General features: G+C 41.1%; 1 protein-coding gene across 2 annotated transcripts; it reads left to right on the plus strand.

The window, feature by feature from the left end:
- Positions 1-696: 696 nt before the first annotated feature.
- Positions 697-23962, plus strand: LOC117763440 (calcium-independent phospholipase A2-gamma-like). Of its 2 annotated transcripts, none has more exons than XM_034588560.1 (10): positions 697-858; positions 1619-2928; positions 3357-3506; positions 5348-5499; positions 5806-5900; positions 7483-7654; positions 8240-8297; positions 8631-8825; positions 18905-19100; positions 21685-23962. In XM_034588560.1, exons 2-10 carry the CDS (start codon positions 1687-1689, stop codon positions 21957-21959), a joined length of 2535 nt encoding a protein of 844 aa, XP_034444451.1. In that variant the 5' UTR covers positions 697-858; positions 1619-1686; the 3' UTR covers positions 21960-23962. The 2 variants fall into 2 exon arrangements, with proteins under 2 accessions (XP_034444451.1, XP_034444452.1); XM_034588561.1 differs by having other exon boundaries at positions 706-858; positions 1794-2928.
- Positions 23963-24058: the final 96 nt, after the last annotated feature.

The following is a 24058-nucleotide window of genomic DNA, read 5'->3' on the forward strand; positions in this document are numbered from 1 at the left end:
TATTCAACGCATATTGTTTGGTTTTATCTTTCTAACACGTTTTTAAATGTAAGTTATCAAATAAAAGACCAGCTCTCTTGTGGAGAGTGTGTGGAGGTTTCAAGCAGGTCAACAAAACTAGTTTAGTTCTTGAAAAACAAGAGACGTTATAAATAATACATGTTTAACGTAATAAGTCCTTGTCCTCTGTGAAACGGATGATAATTATTCTTGTTTCACTCTGGTTTTGTATATAAAGTATATGGTTTGTTGTTATATAACCATGTAGCTCTGCTTTACATTAATTAGTATTGTTTTTATTATCATTATATTATTATACACACAGTGGATAAAGGTTTAAGAGGCATTATAATCATTTTAAGATGTTCATAATAATTATGTGATAAGAACATTTAAGTAAAGACAACAGTTTGTTTTAGTATGTGTCGCATGTCCAAGTGCACATGTAGCGCCTCATTTGTTGTTTTCTGAGTCCCGTCGGATATGTAGAGGGGTGGGCACCCATTCTTACTTTGGGATTCTGACACCGCCTGTCTGGATGGACATCGGTGTACGCCGTATATAAAGAAAATGCTCCTATGCCACAGACAACCGTCAGCTATCCTCAACCAATCAACAGACACCATTTAAGGGGCCAAATGCTGGCTAGCCAATAGCAGAGCACATAGGACGTCATGTGACCATTGTTTTTCTCCTGACCGACGTGGTGATGTCGCGCTTGAACATAAGAGTCAGGTCGAATGACACAGATTATTTCTTCACGTTATTTTACTCCGTGTTGACGATAAGGGAGCATGGCGACTATATGTGAGCGTTAAATGATTTCCGGCTTTCATGAGACGACGACATAAAACACAGGTATTCTTTATTTCACTCTGTGTGGCCTGTGGGAATGCTAACTCAACTAGCTGCTCCACTGTGTGTGAACGAAGCTACCAGTTAGCTGCTGAGATTGAAGTGTGTTGACCTGGGGTTGTTAGCTGATGGTTCACCTCTGTTTGGTGCAGCTGCTGTACAGGTTCAAAAGCAACGTTTACTACTGCCTATATTAATCATGTTTTAAATATAGTTTTATTTTGTACGTTTTATTCTTGCAATGTTTTTACCTTTTTAAAAAAATAAACAAAACAAACACATCTGCTGTACCATTATTTTACAGGCTATGTTAGTCTAATGCACAACTTTATATAGCTTGAGTTATATATCTTTAACTCTGTATTTATATTTGGCTTCAATATTCCTCGGTTAATTGTCTCTTTCAATCACCTTATACTTAAAATATTGGTATAGTCAACATCTCCATTAGCACATACTTCTTTACAGTGACAGCTTTGTAGTAGTTCTGTTGGCTAGCTAGACTTCCATCTAACTGCAGTGTACTTATTCAAGACCTATTTTCACCTTTTATTATTCTCATGTTCTTGTGTTTGACTGTTTTGTGTGCTACTGGATGCCTAAATTTCCCTCTGGATCAATGATCTATCTATCTATCTATCTAAATACCTAGAAACAAGAGTTAGGAGCAGCCTTAGTGCCACCTCATTTTCATTTTATATATTTTTTCTTTCTGTTTTGCTTCTGTCATCTAAATGTCACTTTTTTTGTTGTTCATCACCAGGTTAATGAGGAGGGAGAGCATAGACCTTATATTTGTCTGGATGTCATAAACTCTTATGACCTGACAGAATGATTCATAGATGTACTCCAAACACCTGGGGGAAAGTAAGCGGATCATTTCTGTTGTGGCAAAGACATGCAGCATCACTTCCATTGTCTGATACCTCTCACTGTAGGATTCATGCACAGCAACCTGGTTGCTACAAGGCCGGTCGTCTCATCTGGAAGCGCTCCCACCACCAGAGGAGCAGGGCTCGTAAAGGGTGGCTCTGTAAAGCCAACCAGGTTAGACAAAGTCTGGGACTCCACACCAGCAGCCTGCATCTGAACACTTCGGCCTCACGTTGGACGGCTGGTCTAAGCCAACACATGTCTCGGGTCAGGAACACGCTGGACACAGTTTCTAAAGCTGTGAGTGGGACACACACACAACTTCTCTCCAAATTAACCAGACTAAAACCAAACTCTTTAAAGGCTTTGAACAAGGCTGAGGTCAGTGTTGAGTCAACGCCAAAAGCTGAGGAGGGTTTAATCACAGCTACTCCTGCTCCCAACAATGCTGCTCCTCCTTCTACAACCACTATACTCACACCTATTGTTGACTCATCCTCTGCGAGTCCATCCGTTCCTTCAACTGCTGCTGCATGTGATGCAGGTGCTGCTACCTCCACTCATTCTCAAAATTCCACATCAGCGACCATCGCTGCCACAGTTGTGACTGGGCGAGAAATTAAGGAGAGAAAAATAAAGCGTGTCGTTCCTCCTGTCAAAGCCAGTTCTTCCATTTTTGCGAACGAAGAGCCTAAAGCTTTATCGAGCGACTTGGAGAACAAGAGCACAACTCCCAAACAACCCACAGCACTATTCCATCCCAGCCCCTTTTCTGTCAACCTGGATGAGACGTACAACTACCTGTCCCATCACATCAACGCATACTTTGGCAGCAGTACCAAGACTCAGGACAAGAAAGTGGACAATGTTGACTGTCCCACTGCTTCCTCTCAGGGACAACAAACCTTTGACCTCATGCCAGTGTCTGATAAAAGAGGCGCTGCTGCTCCAGTTACTCCTCCTTCCTCGAAGAAGGGTCTAGGACACTACCTGTCGTACTCGGCTCCCACTGTGCAAGCCTTCGTTGGCAGCTACATTGCTCCCCTGGTCCCCAAATTCAGGTCAGCAGAGTCCAAGACTGCTGCAGTGGCGGAGAGGAAGATTGAGGAGGCACCAGTGAAACAGGTTGTGGCCACTGTTAGTAAGGAGCAGAAGGCTGCAGAGGAGAAAGCCAAGAAGCTTCTACATCAAAGGGAAAAGGTGCGTCTATAACATAGCAACATTTAATTTCTAAATCATTCTCTTTTGTATGAATATGAATGTGATAGTTAGCATACACTTTTAGTAACTAGTCCTGTCAGTTTCTTAAAGGTGTGCCATAGGATAATATGTAAACATTCTGTCTTTGTTTTGCAGACACAAACTCTAACTATGTCAAATATGCTCTCTGTCTATGTTTGAGGGAAAATGTATGCACTCATCAGATAGGTCTGCATATTATAGCAGAGAGTCTGCTGTCTACTAGTTGACCAAAGCTCTTGTTTCATATGTCTAATGCAGATGTGCTCCCTGAGTTCTGGGAATCTGTTTTCTAAAATAAGACACTTGCGGAGGCAGAGATTTGGCCAAGGTTTTATTTGTAACACTAAGATCTAACTGGCTGCTTATTTTGGCTGCATATCCTCCAGATTATTGCCAGGGTGAGTGTGGACAATCGGACTCGGGGTCTGGTCCAGGCTCTGCACAGGGCATCAGATGTTAGGGTCTACATCAACAGAGTGGAAGACCTCAGTTACCATCTCCTGGAGTTTCCAGAGACTCGTGTTGTTGCTGTCAAGGTGAGAAATCTGAGCTGCCCTGCATTTTCTTCTCCCCCTTTTTCCCAGAATGCAAGCATCCTGAGGCTTTGTCAGCAAAATGTCTAATGCTGCATCAACTCTTACATTTGGCACAAGCTCACAGTCTTAAGACAGTGTTTACTGCAGCACATTTTTTACACCTACGTACATAAGCGTGTTTATATTTGGATTGAATAACTAAACAGCTGTAGAATGTGAATAATGTAGATACTGGCCTTGTGCTTGTGTTTGGGAATTTTCCCATACCAGGCAAAATGTCAGCTGTGGCAACAGCTTATGTTATGCTCTGTTTATTGTCAGAGCCACGCAACTACATGCAGACTGCATATTGTTGCATTTATTTATGTCTCCGCCTTATCTGTGATGGTGTCAGGAACTCACACGGTATTCACCTATTTATACAAATATGAGCAAGCTGACATTTACTTGTGTGAGGAAGGTTAATCCTCTGTGAAAAATCAAGAATAGTGTTGTGTTCAACGTATCACTGAAAGAATAATTTGCATAGCTTTGCAAATGGCAACAGAAATAAAGGACTTCATTGTGGTGACTGATTGACCTGAGTTTCATTTATAGCACAGTAATGATGTGAGAAAAAAAATGTACCCTGACATCTCACGCATTAACTCCTGTCACCTTATTCAGTCCATGGTTGTACCTTTTACTCAAGGTCACAATAATATTCACCATCTCCATTCTTTTTAATGATGACTGTATCATGTGCTTTCATTGAAAAAAAAATCTGATTTAAATAAGAACTTTTGAAAAACTTGCCAATGTCCAGTCAGTTTGAGAAAGGCAGCGGGATCATGTGTTTTCTCCAGGATGCAGTTGTAGCAGTGAAAGTGACGCATGTGCTTTAAGCCAGCTGTCATTCATTTTTCCAAATATACATTTTTAATGATTTTGCAACACCACACCTGTATCATCAAACATTTAAGTTCAGTTACTTAAATGTGATAATTTATTCATTTATAAAATAACTTTGATTCATGGCATTGGGAGTCCTACCTGAATAATATGTGATGTAACATATCTGTGAATGAATCTGTCAATTGTTAGATTAATTTACGTGTTCATCAAATCTTAGATGTGAATCTAAGATGATGCCAAGGGACTTGACATTATCAACCTAACTGATGGTGTCGTTCTTTATTTTTACCATAAATGTTTCATTTCCGTGTCGCTTACAGTTGCAGGACTGTTTTCCTTTTGGTAAATGATAATCCTGAATCTGTGATCAGAATTGCTTGCTTCATTTTTTACATCTACCCAGTGCTTATTTATATGCTTGACTCAAAGGTGTGTTAACTGAATATAAAATGTCTATAGATCCAAAACATATCCAGTTTCTGAAGTGATAAGATGTTGATGATAAGATTACGGGACAGTTTTGTCAGGGACAGTTTGTCAAACTCAAAAGAAAACTGGCAGAATATATGGGATGCTCTATGACTGTCTGTGAAATACAAAGGAAGATAGTTAAGACAGCAGCATGTAAAATCAAATTATACATTTTAACTGAGGAAGCAACAACATTAAATGACCAACTAACCGAACTAGCCCTGCCATCTCACACTTAAGTCCATGCTCTCATTATTTCCTCTCCCAGCTCCACTTTCCCTCAGTGTGCACATAATCATGATGGGTTGATTGACTGTGTGTGTGTGTGTGTGTGTGTGTGTGTGTGTGTGTGTGTGTGTGTGTGTGTGTGTGTGTGTGTGTGTGTGTGTGTGTGTGTGTGTGTGTGTGTGTGTGTGTGTGTGTGTGTGTGTGTGTGTGTGTGTGTGTGTGTGTGTGTGTGTGTGTGTGTTCCTCAGGAGAGGGTCATCCCTTGCCTCCTGCGTCTGAAGCAGGCCAGTGACCTAGGCTTGAGGGCAGCAGTCAGAGAAGCCCTTGCTCTGGTGGGCTATCAGATGCCTGTTAAAGGTCGTGGTGTTCGGATCCTTTCCATTGACGGGGGAGGTTTGAGGTACAAATTCTGCTCTTTTTTTTACTGTAAGATATAATTCACTGATGTCAACTCCTTTCAAAGTGGAACTAAATGGCTTTTTATTCCAGCTGAGGTCATGTCAGAATATTCTAAAAAGCAATTCACTGCCTCTGTTGGCAGTTTCAGTTAGTGTTGTTGAACTGTTGAGAAACAGTAAGTGTAAAAAGATAAGGATTTATGTTTATTGAGGATCAGATTTCACTCTTTGAACCCAGTTCTGTTGCTCTGGTTATTATCTTATTATTAAGTGGCTCTATGTGTATGTGTCTGTCTTTGTACTTTCAGGGGACTTCTCGCGCTTCAGACTTTACAGAAGCTGGAAACCATGACCGGCAAACCCATTTACAAACAGTTCGATTATATCTGTGGTGTCAGCACAGGTATGTTGTCCTCCTGCCCTAATTCTGCACGTGTGTGGATTATCAGAGTCGCAGCACTGATCGCACACTGACCCATTTTGTGCTCTGTGCTTCTTTTGACCTCAATTTCACCAACATATCTACTCTAATGTCAACCCTGCTGCTGTGCAGTCAATGTAGGCCATGGAGGGTAACGCTTGTTAAGCTGCTTAGATGATGAATACAATTACAATATTGATATTTTTTTATCAAACATTTTCAGGATTAATACTTTATTACCTCCACCAAGGATGCTATGTTCTCATCTGCATTTGTCTGTTAGTTAGCAGTTTTATGCAGAAACTACTTGACGGATCACCGGAAACTTTGTGGAGGGATGTGAAAAGTAGCCTTAGAAATCTTGGTGCGGATCCAGATCAGGGGGTGGATTCAGGATTTTTTAAAGAACATATTTTAACATTTATCTATGAGTGTATTCAATCTGGTGCAGCTTGATTGAATATAAGGGGACTGTTGGACATTGGCGGAGGTATGCGCTCTCCTCAGTGCCATTCTAGTTATTTTAGAAATGGAGTGTATTGTGTTGACTTGTTTGGACACAGATGAATGTGTCAAATTGACATTAAGTGGTTAAAATAATATATTCACAACCAGAGAGAAGAAAATAAAATTAACCAAAAACTGAGGGACAAAAACTGAAAAAAATATATATAAATAATATTTAAATGCCCACAAGAATGTTAAATAAAAACCAACAGTGATACAACAGAGTTCATCTCTTGATTAAGTTTATCTCAGTTATAACATTTTATTTAATAGTTTTAGGTTAGGAGGGGGGGGGTTGAGCTAGAAGCGCCATTTATCTACATTTGGTTTTGTCAGTAGGTCGATATATGCATTTTCCTTTTGTATGCAAATTTACCACAAGGGGGTGCTGTGGATTAGTATCCCATCATCTGCCACTTTTCTGTTGTCATTTCACAACAGATTGAGAAATGTTGATTTGTTTTCAGAGAACATTGCTCTTTAATCACCACCAGAAGTTTCTGTTTGTCCTCGGTTCAGTTCTCTCAGTCTTAATCGTCAACAGTCGGAGGTACTTCATTCTTAAGATTTACTGAATGTCGTCAAAGCACGATGTAATTACCCTGCTAGATCAAATCCTGTCCACACATTTAAAACCCATCTGGGCCACATCTGGTCATTTTGATCAGCCACATCATTCATGTATAGAATCCAGTTCTGCCCTCACAGGTCTGTGTCGCCTTGTTAATCTCATCAAAGATCCTCAATCAGGGAGACGAAGGAAATGAGAAGCATTTACCAACCGTATTATAATCATGTTCACTCATTCTGTACTCATCTATTGCTCATCAAAGGTTGATGTTACTCTCAACTGTTAATAATTCAAGGAATTAGCCTTTCATCAACTCCACACCTTAATAGTAACAGAACAATTAGCTGTATTTCCATATTTGTTATCAAGATTACCATGTACATCGATGTACATACTGAAGCTTTTAGACTTCATGTTTCCAAAAATGTAATTTTGTATATTGTTTTATTTCTTAGTCGCTGTCCCTCTTTGAATGTTTTTCCTCAGGTGCTATCCTAGGGTTCATGTTAGGTGTGTTCCAAATCCCGCTGAACGAGTGTGACGACCTTTACCGGAAGTTGGGCTCAGACGTTTTTAAGCGGAACGTCATTGTCGGCACGGTGAAGATGGGCTGGAGCCATGCATTCTATGATAGTGAAGTCTGGGAGAACATCCTCAAGTCAGTTCCACTGTTGTTGTGAATTAAGCTTATGTCTGAATCAAGAGTCATTTTACAATGTCAATATAGTAATGTGGTAAACCCATGATGCCTGATTGACTGTATGTAACCAAAACATACAGTAATATTAAACTGTATTGTAGAAATAGATAGACCTTTGACTTAAGCCTCACATCTGCTCTTTGTTTTAAAATGATGTATTTGCTAATTCCTGTGCTGCCTTGTATTTGTCAGTTATGTGTCATAACCCTAACCCATGAAATCAGATGATCGATATTCAAGAAAATTGAAATCACTGTAGACTATAGGCTGGTAGGGAAATTTGGATAAGTGTATTTAAGAATGAAAACCATCACTATATGTTTAAATATGGTGAAAAGTCTTAAAAAGGTCAGTAATTCTGGTAAATGTAAGTGATCCGTTAAACTAATTATGCTGATCATAAAATTATTTCAGTTCCATTAACTCATATGCAGGATGATTTTTTTTTTTTTTTAAGCTTGCAGAAAGATTTCTGTAACAAGTAATCGTACTAACCAAAACTCATAAAGCCAGAAAATAGCATCATCCTCTTCTATTCCACAGAGAGAAAATGGGTTCTCAACTCTTGGTGGAGACTTCAAGAAACGCAGAATGCCCCAAGGTGAGCGTTGTAAGAGGACCTGACTCTTTCTTCCCGCTATTCTGGTGCTGACCTGTGGGCCTTCGTTTCATCTTGTTTGCAGGGAAGCTACACAGAAAGCTCCTTTCTTGATCTAAGTTTTGTATTTTTGATGGAAAATACACTTAAAAACTATATAAGGCTGCATGGCTAGAGAAGTGTATGTGGTTTCATTTCTCAGCAGACTCCCCTGAGATGTTATTAAATTGATCCGTCAGCGTGTCGGTGTAGAAATTGTTCCTGCATCTTACATCCCAACCGACGTAAAATACTGCTTCAATCACATTATACTGTATGTATTCCCTTTGCCTGTAGGTGGCAGCGGTGAGCACCATTGTGAACCGGGGCACGCCACTGAAGGCTTACGTGTTCAGAAACTACAACATGCTACCTGGGGTGCGTTCACACTACCTTGGCGGCAGCCAGCACCAACTCTGGCAGGCGATCCGAGCCACGTCAGCAGCTCCTGGGTATTTTCAAGAGTTCACCTTGGGCAATGATCTCCACCAGGTCAGTACCATTCTCCACAATAACAGATTTCAGCTGGGACCAGTGCCCCCTTGGCCCCACCCCTTCATCTGATCTGAATTAAATCTGGAATATATCCTGTCAGTATTTGATACAGAAAAGGTGACGTGAAATGACTTGCAGCAGTCGATTTCATAGGATGAAATTCCTGAATTACCACTTGTCTAAACAAAGAAAATATGGGCCGGATTCATTCTGCAGGTTCTCTTCTTTGCCAGCTCTCAGAACTGATCAAACGCCTTCTTACAAAAACTGGCACGTTTGTAAATGTCAGTCGATACTCAACAGAAAGTTGATGATCCATACCTTGATACAGAAATGGATGTGATGTCACACAGAATCAGGATCTGAATTGTTTTACCTGTTCATGATCAATATAACCAAGTAAATGGTCCTGACCCTTAAGTATGTGTGTTTATTTAGTCCCTAGTCATCATTGGAGACCCTCAAACCAGAGGTGAGGTCACTTTTTGACCTGTATCTCTGGAACCATATCACCTATCATCAAACATTCTGGACCTGGGTTCCTCAGCTCAAAATCCAATTAACAGTTTTGGCAGTTTCAGATAATTTATTTTCACTTTGTTTCACTCTGCCTATGAATATTTTATTCAGTTACAGTGTAATGTAACTGTTCAGGCTTATTTTTTTCCTTACTCATTCTCGTTTTCACACCCTCGCTCACATTCACATAGTTCTGCAGTCCTCTCTCTGAGAAATACTGGGCTTATTGTTGGTCTGCCTGATTTACATGTTGTTCAGTCTGTTGATGGTGGAGTTTGAAGGATTTTGAGAAGCCTAGTGAGAAAAATCCTTGGCACAGCCAGAAGGAGGGGAGGATCTCTGTTTCCGTCTGTCAGTGTTTGTTTCCAGTCAATTACGTTTTGACAGGAGATTGAGGGGCAGAGTCGCAATGATACACACTCAGATCTATCTCCAGTAAACAGGTATACATTAGCCATCAGTAACATAACAAAGTGCCAGTCCACTCTACCGTTTTACTGATCAATACGTATGGCTATTTACCTTTTTAAGCAAGGACTTAGCAGATTGCAGGAGAAGTATTATGACATCACATCAGAGACATAGCTTCATATTAGAAAACAAGCATCTTCTCTAAACAGAAGATGCACAGTCCTTTTGAAAGGGAGATTAAAAGCACACAGATAACATACTGGAAATGCCTGCACAATAAGTCATAATATATGATGGGTCACACTTACGGGAATGTATCAGTGGCTAACCTTAGCCTCCTCTTCTCCCTTTCTGTACGAGCGAGGACAAGAAGCAAAAAAAACAAAAACATTTGCCTCCTGTGGCCTGGTAAATTGCAGCATGGCTTTGCATGTATGTCAACTTTCGTGAACGTTAACCCGCGATATTTGCTTGGCATGAATGTTTGTGTGACCATTCCCTTAGATGTCTTCTGGAACATTCAGGTGAGGGGTGCCGCCTGGGTAGAGCCTGCAGGAGGCAGGACATGGTATAAATTCTGCAGAGGAAAGGACTGTTTTTGTTTGCCGCACATCAACATTGGCCAAATGCTGTCAAATCTTGTTTTTCCAAGTTGACATCTTTGTCAACGTCTTCTACGTGTATGGCTCGTCTTTTTCATCCTGAGATATTTGCATTCTTCCACCTTCACTTCCGTCATGTATTAGAAACGTCACATTCAACTTACTCCTCCTGTATTCTCACATGGGCTCTCTCAGAATTATCTGCACATTTTACAAGGTGCTTGGCTGAAAAAATATCTGGAAAATGTCCAGAACAACTTACTCGAACATTTGCATTCTCACATATAGCCCCTGCAGAAAATGTCAAGAGAATGACTTCAGTGCTTGTCTGAAAGCAGCTCATGTTCCACTTCTGTTTAACTATTCTGTTGGTGTAGCTTTGGTTTGACCTGTTGCTTCCAGATCTCAACATCTCCTTGAATGTGACATTCAGAACTTAGATTTGGCAACCAGACCGACAAACACAGCGCAGATCTCGTGTGGCACAAACACATGTGAATGAGCATGTGTTTGCTTCAAAGTCAATATCCCATGTAGACGAGCTCCCAAGCTCTTAATTGGAAGCTGTGTCGGTTGTGTTGGTGAATGGGGAAGTGCAGGAGCAGAGAATGAAAGAGACTGGTTGATTGAAAAACCCACCTGTGGTGGGAGATTCCCCCGCCTGCCATCTTGCAGAGCTCACTCTGCTCTGAGATGCATTAATTATCCCAAATGCAGCACTTCCCTCATCACACACATGTGTTTGACTGCTGCATCTGCCTTAGAAGGAAAAGACAATCTAATTATGCGATGCTATTCCAACCGCTGTTAGTCAGCCGCCAGCAGGAAGCCTCATACTGCGAGAAGATGAGACGCCATCAGTAGTTTAATATATTTAACACACTTGACGTGAAGTCAGTCACTGGTGTTTTTATAAAAAATTATTTCAAAAGAAACTTTCACAATGGAAAACATAATGAAAATACAAAAAAAGATCAGTAAGCCCTGATGGTTGTATTCTAGCCGTGACTCATGTTTCCTGTGTGATTTGAGCTCATTTTTTCCACTTTCTAACCTGGTATTTATGGGATGGTTTTTACCTGTGTTCACTCTGCCTTAAGATATTCTGCTATCACTTGTTTGGTTCTGATTCTACAAATGATACAGCCTTTTAAAAACAGAAACACAGATAATAGAGTATAAACATGTTCAAGTAAAAGTTCAGTTAGCTTTTTTCCTATTCTAGCATGGATTTAGAATAGAATGAGATCCACATAGAGCCAGGGGGTGGTAACGAATGAGACAACATTTCATCAACTGCACCAGTGTCTCCTGCTTCTGTCAGGTCATAGCTCAAAGAAATTAAACATCTTGAATTCTGGATTTAAGATATTTAGAGGAAAAAGCCACTGAAACTCATAAATAGAAATTTAAAAGGCAATGCAGGAATTGACAAAAACAGTTTCATTAAATTAAACAGAAGCGTCTGTTGTTGCAGTTAGTTTGCGAGAAATTAGATTTTCGAGGAGATGCTGATATCAAAATAGGAAATTTTACATTTCAGTGATAAACAAACACTTATTCATCCTGATTTAAATTGGTATTCGCAAATGTCATTTTTGATGAGGTTTTAAACTTAAATATGACTGAACAGTGTAACGCCAAAGAACATAATATACAATACAATGAACTCCTTTTAATAAACCACTTCATGCAGCATTCTGCCACTTTCCTCTCCTTGTGAGCCTCTGGCCAGATGCAGAGTGCCTCCCGGCCTGATGACTCAATCTACTGGCTATTTGAAACTGGTCGTGAGCATAGCATGCTGTCTGTGTGATGTCAGGATTCCCTGAAGAGAGAGTCATCTCCCTCTTTTCCACAAACGCCCACAGAGTTTTCCACTTAATTTAAGCTCCAAACAATCACTCTTTTGTGCGGGGAGCGCAGGAGAATTTTCATGCCATGTGCTGAGCGAATGCCCGAGTTCTCAAGCAGCGTTTCAAGAAAGTTCTGATTGTTCTGTGATTCCGCTGGAAGAGAAATCTGTCTGACGATGATCCAGAACTTTAGATTCACACTGGGTACACTGGGGAAATTGTAACTTGGAGCAAGACCTTTTGAAGCAGAGCAGACACGGTTTTATCAAAGTCTCACACTTGCAACCGCAGCCATGGAGGGGATGCCGAAGCAAGGGAGGGAACAAGAGAGAAAGAGTGGAAACATAGAGGAGATGAAGGGAGGGAGGAGGCGCATGTTCCACATTAAGGCTTTCTCAGTTATCTCTACTCTAACGAACACAGAAGTAGAGGACTTGAGGCGTTTTGACAATGGATGTCGGGGCATGAGTGGAATAGTGAGGGGGGCCCAATATTTTTTTTTCAGCCTGGTTGCTATGGCTTCTCCTGAGGCACTGGGGAGGAATGAGCGCATGTTTCGTGCCCACTTCTGCCAACATTTGATGGGAGGCGTCGGATCAGTGGGCAGTCACCCTCAGCGCAGCTCTTGAGAGCCACAACAAGGCTTCACACTCAGCAGAAACACTTCACACAGCCAGAAATAAACCAAAATTTATTTTATCAATAATTAATGAGTCATTAATGAGTCTAGGAAAATCAATGTGGCAAATATGGCTCCAAAATGGATTGATTGTGTGTGAAAATAGAAGTAAAAGTGTCTCACAAAATTAAGTACCGTTCCAAAAGAGCAGTTCTTTTTTTTTCTCTGCCTCATTGTTAAGGTCAATTCAGGTGACGTTATTGGTCATATATTACACAGGTGGTGGATTCAGAGAAGTGACAGACAAGATAAAGCTGAGCTTTGAGCCACATCCTCATTCCTGCTCTCTCTCCTCCTGAGTTAAACCCTGAGAGCTCGGCCCTGGAGGCTGTTGGAGGACGGAGCTCAAACCTGTGAGCCCTGCTGCAGACAGACTCGGGCTCTTGGTCCCCTGAGTATAAAGTCATACACACGGATTCTGTCATCGTCACATTAACTCGGTTTCCTCGACTGAGTAGTCTTTTGGTTCTTTTGCCAAGAAATGTTTTCTCAGATACACTAACACTTGCTTGGGGATTTGGTCAGTCCACTGATTATTTTTGACTGGCTGCTGTACAAAAGCTTCCCTGAATCTTCCTGTCCGGCTCAGAGTGCACCACACAGGCCTCTCTCTCAGTGGCAGATCTAGGATTTTTATAAATCAAGGGCCAAAAGGGACTAGCCATAATTTACACATGTCCAACATCCGTCCACAATTCCTCGTTCAGTTAAATGCACATTTAAGTCATTTCATATTGACTGTTAGCTCAATACCTTTAAGCAAAGCCACACATCATTGAATGTATTTTGTAAAAGCTCATTGTGTTCTTAAAAAACCTTAAATTCTTAACACATTATTAGATTTGGTATTGTAAGAAAGTGACTAGTTTATAAAATAAAATAAAAGACTATTGACATTACAGGTTTTCTTCATGGGCCAATCAGTTTTCAGCTTGGGCCAGTAGCCCCCTGGCCCTGCCCCAGGATCTGCCCCTGCTTTCACTGCCGTGGCTCCAGATGAGGTTTCTTGTATTAAATCTCCGCTTTAAACCTTGCATTGTGATGTATTGTTATCCAGGTGGCCGTTAAATTGCCTCTGGTAAACAGCACAGCAGATAAATTAATGTCCAGAAGAGGAATTAATATGATGGACAGAAAAAAATATGCTTTCTAATATGAAGTTGTCAAATATGCAGATAATGTCTCAAGGGAATTTAAACTGAGTAAACATAAGCGTAAGGGGGTTTGCATTAATTGCTGCAGTTTAACCTGACTGGCTTCAGCCGTCAGAGATGACTCATTGTTTCAATAATGGCTGTACATGTGTGGTCATGAATTCTAAAAATGTGTGGGAAAAGATAACTGTGCGCAGTAGATCTCAATTGCTTTGCCGGCCTGGGGGCAAAGCTGGCACTTGCACACATGGGTCCCTCGTCTATTGACAGCCTGGGAAGACGGCTTGAACCACAATGTGACCTTTGGGGCCTATAAAGGAAAAAAAGGCAAAGAGGAGAAGTGGTCGACGTAATTGCATAATATGGCATGAAGATCTCTAACTTGACCCGGGCCGCCACTTGAGAGTGACACTCAACACACTGACACCTTTGTCAGTCGCATCTTCACTGGTGACAGTTGTGGTCTTTCATGTGGATTGCACGCTATGTAGGCAATTCATCTTACTCAATGAGAAGATTTATGTTTTTGATCACATAGATGGCAACGGAGAAAGCTTGTTTTTTTGCAAATATAATTTTAAAGTCATAAGAGTGCATACAAGGTGCCTGATTATCTACTTAATCGACAGAATGCTGTCTCTGGAAAACACAGTGGCTATTGTGACAGACATAATTATATGTCTGTGATATATGTGATGCTTCCCTAATTACTCATTTGAGAGAGGGGACTCTCATTGGCAGCGTCTTTTAATAAATCATGACAGAGCTCAGTGCCCTTCAGTCATGCTCTGCCAAAGTAGCCAAAGAAGAAATTGTAAAGACTACAGCTGCTCATTGGGGCTGTGATGTAAAAGCTACACCAGATGCATGTTAAGGGCTCGCCTCTTTTAGATTTAAGCGAGCGCTCCTTTTTTCCTCTGTGCCGTGGCCACTCAAAACGACCTTCGCAACGAGGCGCCGCTCCAGCTTACCCACGGGTTAGAGAGGGAGAGAGATGCGGAGGCAGTCTAAATGAAGAGGATGAAGTTTGTTGTCCCAGCTAATGGGAGCTGACACACACTGGGGCGTGAAATGACTTTTACTGATCACGACGATAGCACCTCGTTCCTATTCAAATCAGCACTCCTGCTTTAAGACAGCTTAAACTGGCACAATGAAGATAAGCTCCCATGAGTTAATGACAACCGCAGTGCAAGGGACCTATAAATCATGCTCGTCTTCATTTTGTTTATATTTATAACTGCTCATGTGATGGAGTAGTTTTTATTTCAGAATACGCTGTTTGAAGTTGTTCCTTTTAAAAAAAATTATGTTTCAGTTTAATTGGCCATCTGACGAAGTGAAATATGTTCCCAAAGGTGCAGGAGACCTAATTATTTGAAAACTTGCTTTGTTTGCGAATAGAAAATGTGGGCAGCTCATTTGTGAATCCGCCATTAGACCCTGAAGGGAGAGAGCGAGGTCAAATGAGCTCTGATCCTCCAGAGTATCAACAAACAGGCTCCACTGGAATCAAGAAACCCTGTTTGAGGAAACCATTAAACCTTTCAGGAAGCCTGAATTCAAACGTGGTATTCCAGAAGTGTGTTTCCTCTCCGAGTCTAGGGTTAAACATCAGTCAGGAGTGTACCCTGCCTATGTTGCCACATGGTATTATGCCTCTGTGCCAGTGACGGCCAGTGGCCGGAGGCATTATGGTTTTGGGTTGTCTGTCCATCCGTCCGTCCAATTCTTTGGTAGATGATATCTAAAGAATGCCATGAGAGAATTTCTTCAAATTTGGCACTAATGTTCAGTTAGATTGACGAGTGAACTGGTGAGAATTTGGTGGTTACAGGTCAAAGGTTAAGGTCACTGCGACCTTACAAAACACATATATGATCTTGTGAATATAACATCTCAAGAACACCTTAAGGGACTTTCTTCAAATTTGGTCCAAGCATTCACTTGGACTCCAACATGAAGTGAATAGAAGGTCAAGGGGATGGTGGTGTATTGTTCTTGTGAACATGATATGAAGAACACCCATAGGTAGTTTCATTAATCTTGCACAACGTTCACTTGTACTCAAGGATGACCTGATTAGAATTGTGACCTCACAAAACACATTTTTGCCTCGTGAACATGTTATCTAATCTCGAAAGAATCCTTTTCAAATTTGAGACAAATGCTCACTTAGACTCAGATTAACTGATTAGACCTGGAACAAATTTTATGGAGACTGAAACTGCAATGGTTGGTCGTCAGTATTTCTAGTTTGCACTGTGTGATTGAGTCATTGTAAAATACAGGCAGCGTTACAGCTCTAAGTCCTTATAAATGGAAGTGACCTTTGCTTTGCGTCTCGCTGAGTATTTGACGGGCCACTTAAGTTTGTCCGTGTAGTTTGCAAAGCTCATTTGCAGTTTTTCCTAAGTAGATCAATGTTTCTAACCTCTTCATCCAAACATACAATGACCTCAAGAAACCCTTGAGTGAGAACGTGGCAGGGGACCAAGTGTGGATATATCACTGAAAACTTGTCTTTAAAGAGCCACGGCAGCTGCAGCATCTGCCAAACTGTTCTCACTGTATTTTTGAGTTCGGTACCATCTCTGACAAGGAAGCTTGTTTGGTCTTGACAGCGATGGAAGGAGATGATGGATGCAACTTGCGGTATCTCCTAAATAATTGATTCCTCGGAAAAGTTCTGAGCGCCACACACAAAGAAAAATCCCACCAGTCTTCCAGTGGCACCACAAATCTTCCTCGCTGCCACACACCAGGCTTTCCTCCAAGGGCTCGACTATAATCACCGGCTCTGAATTGCTCGAGCAGGTGCACTGAAATAGAGACAAGTTATAGTATTCAGTATTCCCCAGCTCACAGGAGCATTGTGCAGTTGGCTTCTAATGTTACACGGCTGGGCTCTGTGCGTAAGGCCGGTCACTGTGCCTGTGAAACTTGCCCCCAGCTATCAGCACAAAGGAGCCATAACTGGGCCCAGACTGCTGCCGTAATTTCCACTAAGTTCAGAAAATGAAGCCCCTCACTGAGCTCCGAGAGATCAGAACTGTTTCCAGCTGGGTTCATCTGATGCCCTTTGTGCTGCAAGTCACTCTAAGGCTCTTTTAGGAGCAACTGCAATCCAGGCATTTTCCTCTCTTTTCTCTCGGCCTGGTCAGACACGCTTCTGGTGCAGAATGACGTGCCGCTGCTTTGTGGCAGAGTAGAATCATCTTTTTCCATCTCAGCAGGTGAGATTGGTGCTCTCACAAGAGATTCTCCATAAAGTTAATGTAGGATTTTTAGATTATCATTTCAATACATTATCATAGCAGATCATTTATTTACAAATCAAAGAAAGTTCTTCTATCACACACTTTGATTTATAGGGACTGGAGCCATTTATGTTTATAGTTTTCTGATTTCTACCTGCATTTTTAGCCATTAAAGCAGCATGGATGAAATTGCAGGTTCATCATTTTGGTTCAGATTTAATATTTCAATGACTGTTCATCCAGGTTTGTCTTTTACCCAGAGAATACATTTTAGTGACTGTGGCGACTCTTAAGCCACGTTTTGAACACAGGAACTGAGACTCCTTGCGTTTCCACCGCAAGGAACAGGGTCTGAATAAAGTTCTGGGTAAATCTTTTCAATGCACAAAAAGTAATTTCCATCAGCTGTAAATAAACTTGTGTCAATGGAAGATGGATAAACGGTAAACATTATACCTGATAAACATGAGCATGTTAGCATTCTTATTATGACCGTATTATGAAGATGTGAGCATGCTTACTATAGCATCTTTCCTTAGCATTTTATTATGGCTGCCTCTAAGATATTCTTGGGTCATTTCATTCACCTTTAGAACCCTGAAAGAATATTTGAATGTGCCATAGTTTTCATATAGAACTGCAATATTAAAAGTGACAAGTCATTCAAAAAGCATCTGCGATTATCATTACTTGATGCAGTGCCTCCAGTCTTACCACAATACCCAATCTCTTTTGCAATTTATTTTCCTGGTCTTTGGGTTGATGATACAATTTTGCAGTCCATCTCCCCAGATGATTAGCAGACCTTTGCCTCTATAGGCAGCCCTTTATATTTTCCGTCACGCTGTGTGCTCTCATATATTTCTATAGAATGGTAGTTAGGCTGCTACACTGCTGAAGCGCACTGTAAACATGGGATGTTCCCTCCCCCTCCTGCCCCAAGCCTCAGCGTGTATGAATCCATGTGACATACGCTGCCAGAAACACAAACCCACATTATTGTATGCATTGACTAAGCAGGCATTCGCTTTCGATCAAACATGCACACTCACACTCAAATAAACAAGCACTCGTCCCCCTGGAGTGTCCCGAGACCCTTGGGGCCCCGCAGCTCCCACCCCCCCAGCCTGGCCTCTTTAATGAGGACTGGCCCCTGTGTGTTTGATCCTGCTGCCAGCTCGCAGCCCTGCGGCCCCTCAGCCTCATGCCTATTCAACAATCCCCACAGCCTCACCAGTACACTCCCCCATCGCCTTGGGTACACTATGGATCCAAAGCAAAAGCACTCCTGGGTGGTTGTTCGATATCAAAGCCTGTCTGACTGAAAATGTGAGGGGATGGGGAAAAAAAACAACAATTTAGCTCTGTGCTTTGTAGACTTACAAGCAGCTCTGGAACTGCACATTGAGCTGTGCTTTTAGTTTTGTCAGATGCTCTTTAAAAATGTCATCTGTCAACTGTTAAAATCCAGGAAAGGTTTTAGGTTTCGAATGCCAATTAATTGGTTTCACCAGGACTGTGGTCTTGGCATAAAGCACCATTCAAAGCCTTTTAATGGACTCTCTAACATGGCACTTCTTCTGTTTTGGGCACAGGATGGAGGTCTGCTGATTAACAACCCCACAGCACTGGCTGTCCATGAGTGCAAGTGTTTGTGGCCTAACACGCCCTTGGAGTGTGTGGTCTCGCTCGGCACAGGTCGCTTTGAAAACCCCGGCAAGAACAACACCACCTACACGAGTCTGAAAACCAAAATCACCAATGTCATCAGCAGCGCCACCGACACTGAGGGTAAGTGACTGCAGAGTCTTCAAGATGCATTGGGTAATTTAGAGTTTCACAAATCCATATCAAACTGACCTAATAAAGACTTGGTTGAGTCTTTATTGTCTGCCTTCTAAAAGTACACAATGTATCTTTTTTTTTTAATTAGAAAATCTAGTTGTATAAATCTAGTCAATGTAGTTTTGCTTTTTGTTGACAAAATAGTGTAAACACCTTGAAAAATACATTTAAACTTAAAGGGCACACTACTGGATTTACATATAACTAGAATGTCACCAAGAAGACCACATACCTCCACCAGGGGAACAACAGTCCCAATATGAAACCACATTTAGAAAGCATTCCCTAAACATTCCTCTTTTTTTTTTTCATGTAGATTCATAAATTATTCTCTGAGAAATCAAGGAAGATGTTGAATAACACCCTATCTCACAACGTTAAAGACATTTTTTTAATTCCTGGATACACCCCCTGATGTGGATCCACACCAAAATGTTCCCTGACCCATATTGCATTCGACAAAATTTCGTGGTAATCTGTCCAGTCGTTTTTTGATCCTGACAGACAGAACAGACAGACGAAAACAAAACCCCCTAAAGATCTGTGTACTTGTCATGAGGAGAAGTAACTAAAACAAACTGAAAATAAGGACAAACAAGTCCTTAGGGTTATCTTGGCTTGAACACTGTAAATTCTTAGTAGAAAGCCTGTTCTAACTGGAGTTCGAGGGTGTGGGTGTTTAACGAGCAGAGAAGGTCTTGCAAAACATTCACTTGGCTGCATTATAGGAATTTTAGGATCCATTTGTGTCTTGAGCTTCAAGGGACTATAATTCAGGATGTGTCATGCTCTGCTACTTTTCCACTATTGATCATTCTATAAACTGTGTCTTGTAAATCCTTAATAGATCTGCAAAAATAGCTCATATGTGGTTGATTTAATCTGATTAACTGTACAGTAGCTCTGCCACATTATAGGTCAGCGTTCAATGCATCATAATTGTATTGTTTTCTCGTTAAAGTAGACAAAAATAGGGAAACTCTCCGTATTTTGTTGAGGGAAACAGTCTCATCACCTATTATGTGAGATGAAACTCTCCAATAGGAATGAGCTCCACAGCACATTGATGAATGGATGGCTGTAAATAGATGGTATGCAACCTAATGTCACCCTCTGGAATTGTTATGCCACCACGTTAGTGACAGCCAGTGGCTGAAGGCTTTATGTTTATAGGTTGTTTGTGCGTCAATCCCTTGTTATTGTTCTCTCAAGAACGCCTTGAGGGAATTTCTCTAAATCTGGTTCAAACATTAACGTGGACTCAAGGATGACCTGATTTGAATTTGGAGGTCAAAGGTCAAGGTCACGGCCGCCTTACAAAACATGTTTTTGGCCTGTTGAACATATCTCAAGTCTGCTTTTAGAGAATTACTTCAAATTTTGACCAGTTGTCATTTAGAATTAAATTTCATTGGTCAAAGTTCACAATGATCTCATATGAGTCTGGGGGGGAAAAAATTATGTTGATAGAATCTGCACTGGATGATGGAGGCAGGACTGTAATTTTAGTTATTCAATGTGTAATTTTGTTTATATAATTTTTTCTGCTACTGAAGATTAAATCATTGCACATTATATCTGGATAAATGATGTTTCTGCATCATTTCTTAGAGTATGATTGAGGTTTTGATGTCATTAGTGCAGGAAATGCTGTTCTGCAGAGTGACTCTGTTCTGGATACGTCCCATTGTGGCCCTTTACAGTGGCATCAGCCTCCTCCGTCTCCTTATCACCTCTGGACACGGACACCTCTGCTGTGCCTAAATTTGGCTCGGTCTCCTCCCTGTTGTTGCTGCTGTGGTACAGCGTGTGACCTAGATGCTTCTCTGTGCCTGCTACTCCTGTATTTGGGATTAAACTCTCCCAAGCCTTTTCAAAGCACTTTGTTATTTAGAAACAGCAGATTAGCAAGAATGTTTCCAAAGCTCCCGCCCCCGTCCCAGCCTCCTTCTTTGTCTTAGGTGTTTTAGTGGAGCGTTCTTTGGTAGTTTTTTCTTACTCCTGTTGAGGGTTTAGGACAGAGGATGTCACACCTTGTTAAGCCCTATGAGACCAATTGTGATCTGTGAATATGTGCTATACATATAAAATTTGATTGATGATTGATTAATTGATTATAAAAAAAGTAAAAGTTGATATAATATCTTCAGATGAATTACTGCCTGAGTTTCCAGCCAGTTTTAACAGAATTCCTCTGAACTGCTGTGGGAACATACAGGACTCGCAGTCAACCCATATTCACCCCAGCTGTTTGTTTGCATTTGTATGTTGATGATATTAAACCTCTCAGATGAAAACAGCCATGACAGACAGGCCAGACATTTCCACTTGTGTAACCTCACACATTTCAGCCCTAAGCGCTTACTCTGGAACATGTAATGCTGTCAAGGCACTGACAGATAAGCTTTGACTTGACATGCCCTGTTCACTGTTCACACAGTGTTTGAATGTTTGTGTGTATTATAAAGTTAATCGTCTGTTCATAATTTAGTTTTTGTGGCCTCACTCTCACCTCTCTTGCTTCCCCCAGAGGTCCACACCATGCTCGACGCCTTTCTCCCTCCTGACACGTATTTCCGCTTCAATCCATGCTTGAGCGAAGAAATTTCCATGGATGATAACCGACAGGATAAGCTCAGCCTAATGCTGGACGAGGGCGTCCACTACCTGGAGAGGAACGAGGAGAAGCTGAAGAAGGTTACCCGCATCCTCGCTAGAGAGAAGAGCTCCGTCCAGAGGATGACGGAGTGGGCGAGGCTCAGAGCCGACATGTATAATGGTCCCTCCTTTCACTCTAAGGTGTAGATCCAACGTAAGCCACTTTTACTTCACATGGAAACATGTCCTTTTATTCTAAATTGCCTAGAAGAAGTCTTGTCACCATGATTAGTGTGCCAGACTTGTTGACTCCTTGTAGCTTTGAAGAAAAACGTGTAAACACATGAGTAGGTAATGTATCCAACATGCCAACACTACCTTCATCACTCACGCAACACTACCTTCATCACACACGCACATGCAAACTCACTTACAACAGTAAAACTCACTTACAACAGTAAGTGAGTTTCAGTTTTTTTGGCAGAAAAAAAGCATCTGTTTGCCACTGTGGTTCGGCAGCTTTCAACTTACCGTCGCTTTCAAAGACGATGTGTCAAAGGATGTTTGGATTTGGGAAATCCGTGAGAGGGATTCACTAACAGCCTCACAAGCAAATTCATGTTGTATGATTAAAGGAAGAGTTTAACATTTTTGGGCAATGTGCGTATATTTACTTCCTTGCCAAGAGTTTAGATGACGAGATCAATACCACATTCATGTCTGTACAGTGCGTATGTAGCAGTCCAAAGACTTGCAGATTGGGGATTAGCTTGATTAGAGATTCTAAATTGAACGTAGGTGTGACTGTGAAAGTTGTTTATCTCTGCATGTTGGCCCTGTGATGGACTGGCGACCTGTTCGGTGTCAACTGGGGTTGGCTCCAGTTCCTCCGCGACCCTCAAAGGTTAAGCAGTATAGATGATGGATAGATGATTGTATGTGAGTATGAAGCTGCTACCTTAGCTTAGCACATACTAGAAAGGGGAGGGGGGAAGCTAGCCTGGCTCTATCCCGAGCTGTATACATGAATCCAGTCAGACTCAGCTACCCCCCCCCCCCCCAGCTGTGTACAGAAACGAGACTGGAATCGATCCTTGCATCTAACTTTCAGCAAAAAAGCAATTTTTTTTTTATTCCTAAAAGGAAATAAAAAATGTAAGTTTGTTTAAGTATATTACCTAAAATGTTGATCTATCCCTTGATATAGCATAACCTACTGTAACATGTTACGGTAGCATCAAGGATTTCTTTCAGACTGTTGAACAATTTTCTTTCCATTGGAAGATTTGTTATGAAAACCAAATTCATAAACCTGTGTTTGTACAGAAACAATATATAGATGGGATATATCTGTGTTATTTAAAAGGTGTATTTGTTAGGCTTTGCCAACATATAAAAACAAGAATGTAAAGAAAGAACAAGAGAGGAATAATATGTTTGTAAATGGTCTAATCATGGTCAATGATTTCACAGATGTAAGGACACAAATTTGCACGTCAACTGGTCGATTATGTGATTGCATATTGATCAGTCTAACAGCTGTACCACTTCAATCTTTACTGTATCACACGTTATATTTAGATTTTATGCACAAAGGCAAGTCAGTTTCTAAGGGTGTACGTTGCAAATATTTGCTGTAATTAATGATTATGTATAAATAGCATATATATATATATGTATATACACATATATATATATATATAAAGTATTAAGAGATATCATAATGGAGCCCACCTGTCATCAGGATTTACTTTTATGTGTTATTTTAACCCTCAAAAGTATTTTAGTTCAGTTGTTCCAGAAGCTTTTACCATTGTGTGCTTGATTATATGGTTTTATGGATTCCCCACAGGCTATGCACATTTTCTGCTCCTTCTTCAGAGTTCACTCTCTCTTTGATGCCTCTTCTCAAAAGCCTCTTTCACCCTCTCTACCTTGAAGTGCTGTGTTTCAGTCCCCACTCTGCTGTACTATAGCGTTTATTCGAATCATACAGGTTTTAGCTGGAAGACTGACTCAAGAGAGATTTGTGCGTATTGATTTGTCATGGCTGCAAATGATCCTGTTAAATAAACCAGAAAAAAGCACTGCATATGTTCGTCCTCACGTTTAACCCGTTCAGGTACTGTTCAACTCAGATATTGTCCAGATTAATGTAATTCCACTGTTCTCATGCTTGACGTTGTATGTAATTAAAACCCATCACTGAACCTCGCTGCATCTCGCCTCTAATTATGTGAAGATTAGCTGATTGGGATCTGAGGGAAGCTGCTGCGGATCATCACAGGAAGGAGGCATGTGCGGAT

Source organism: Hippoglossus hippoglossus, chromosome 6, assembly GCF_009819705.1.
Source record: "Hippoglossus hippoglossus isolate fHipHip1 chromosome 6, fHipHip1.pri, whole genome shotgun sequence".
In the NCBI taxonomy this organism is placed as follows: Eukaryota; Metazoa; Chordata; class Actinopteri; order Pleuronectiformes; family Pleuronectidae; genus Hippoglossus; species Hippoglossus hippoglossus.

Excerpts from the sequence above, each read along its gene's own strand:
- LOC117763440 (XM_034588560.1), top strand. The coding sequence starts at position 1,687 with ATGATTCATAGATGTACTCCAAACACCTGGGGGAAAGTAAGCGGATCA. Across the intron at positions 8,298-8,630 it reads GAAACGCAGAATGCCCCAAG|GTGGCAGCGGTGAGCACCAT; the intron begins GTGAGCGTTGTA and ends CTTTGCCTGTAG. Across the intron at positions 19,101-21,684 it reads CAGCGCCACCGACACTGAGG|AGGTCCACACCATGCTCGAC; the intron begins GTAAGTGACTGC and ends TGCTTCCCCCAG.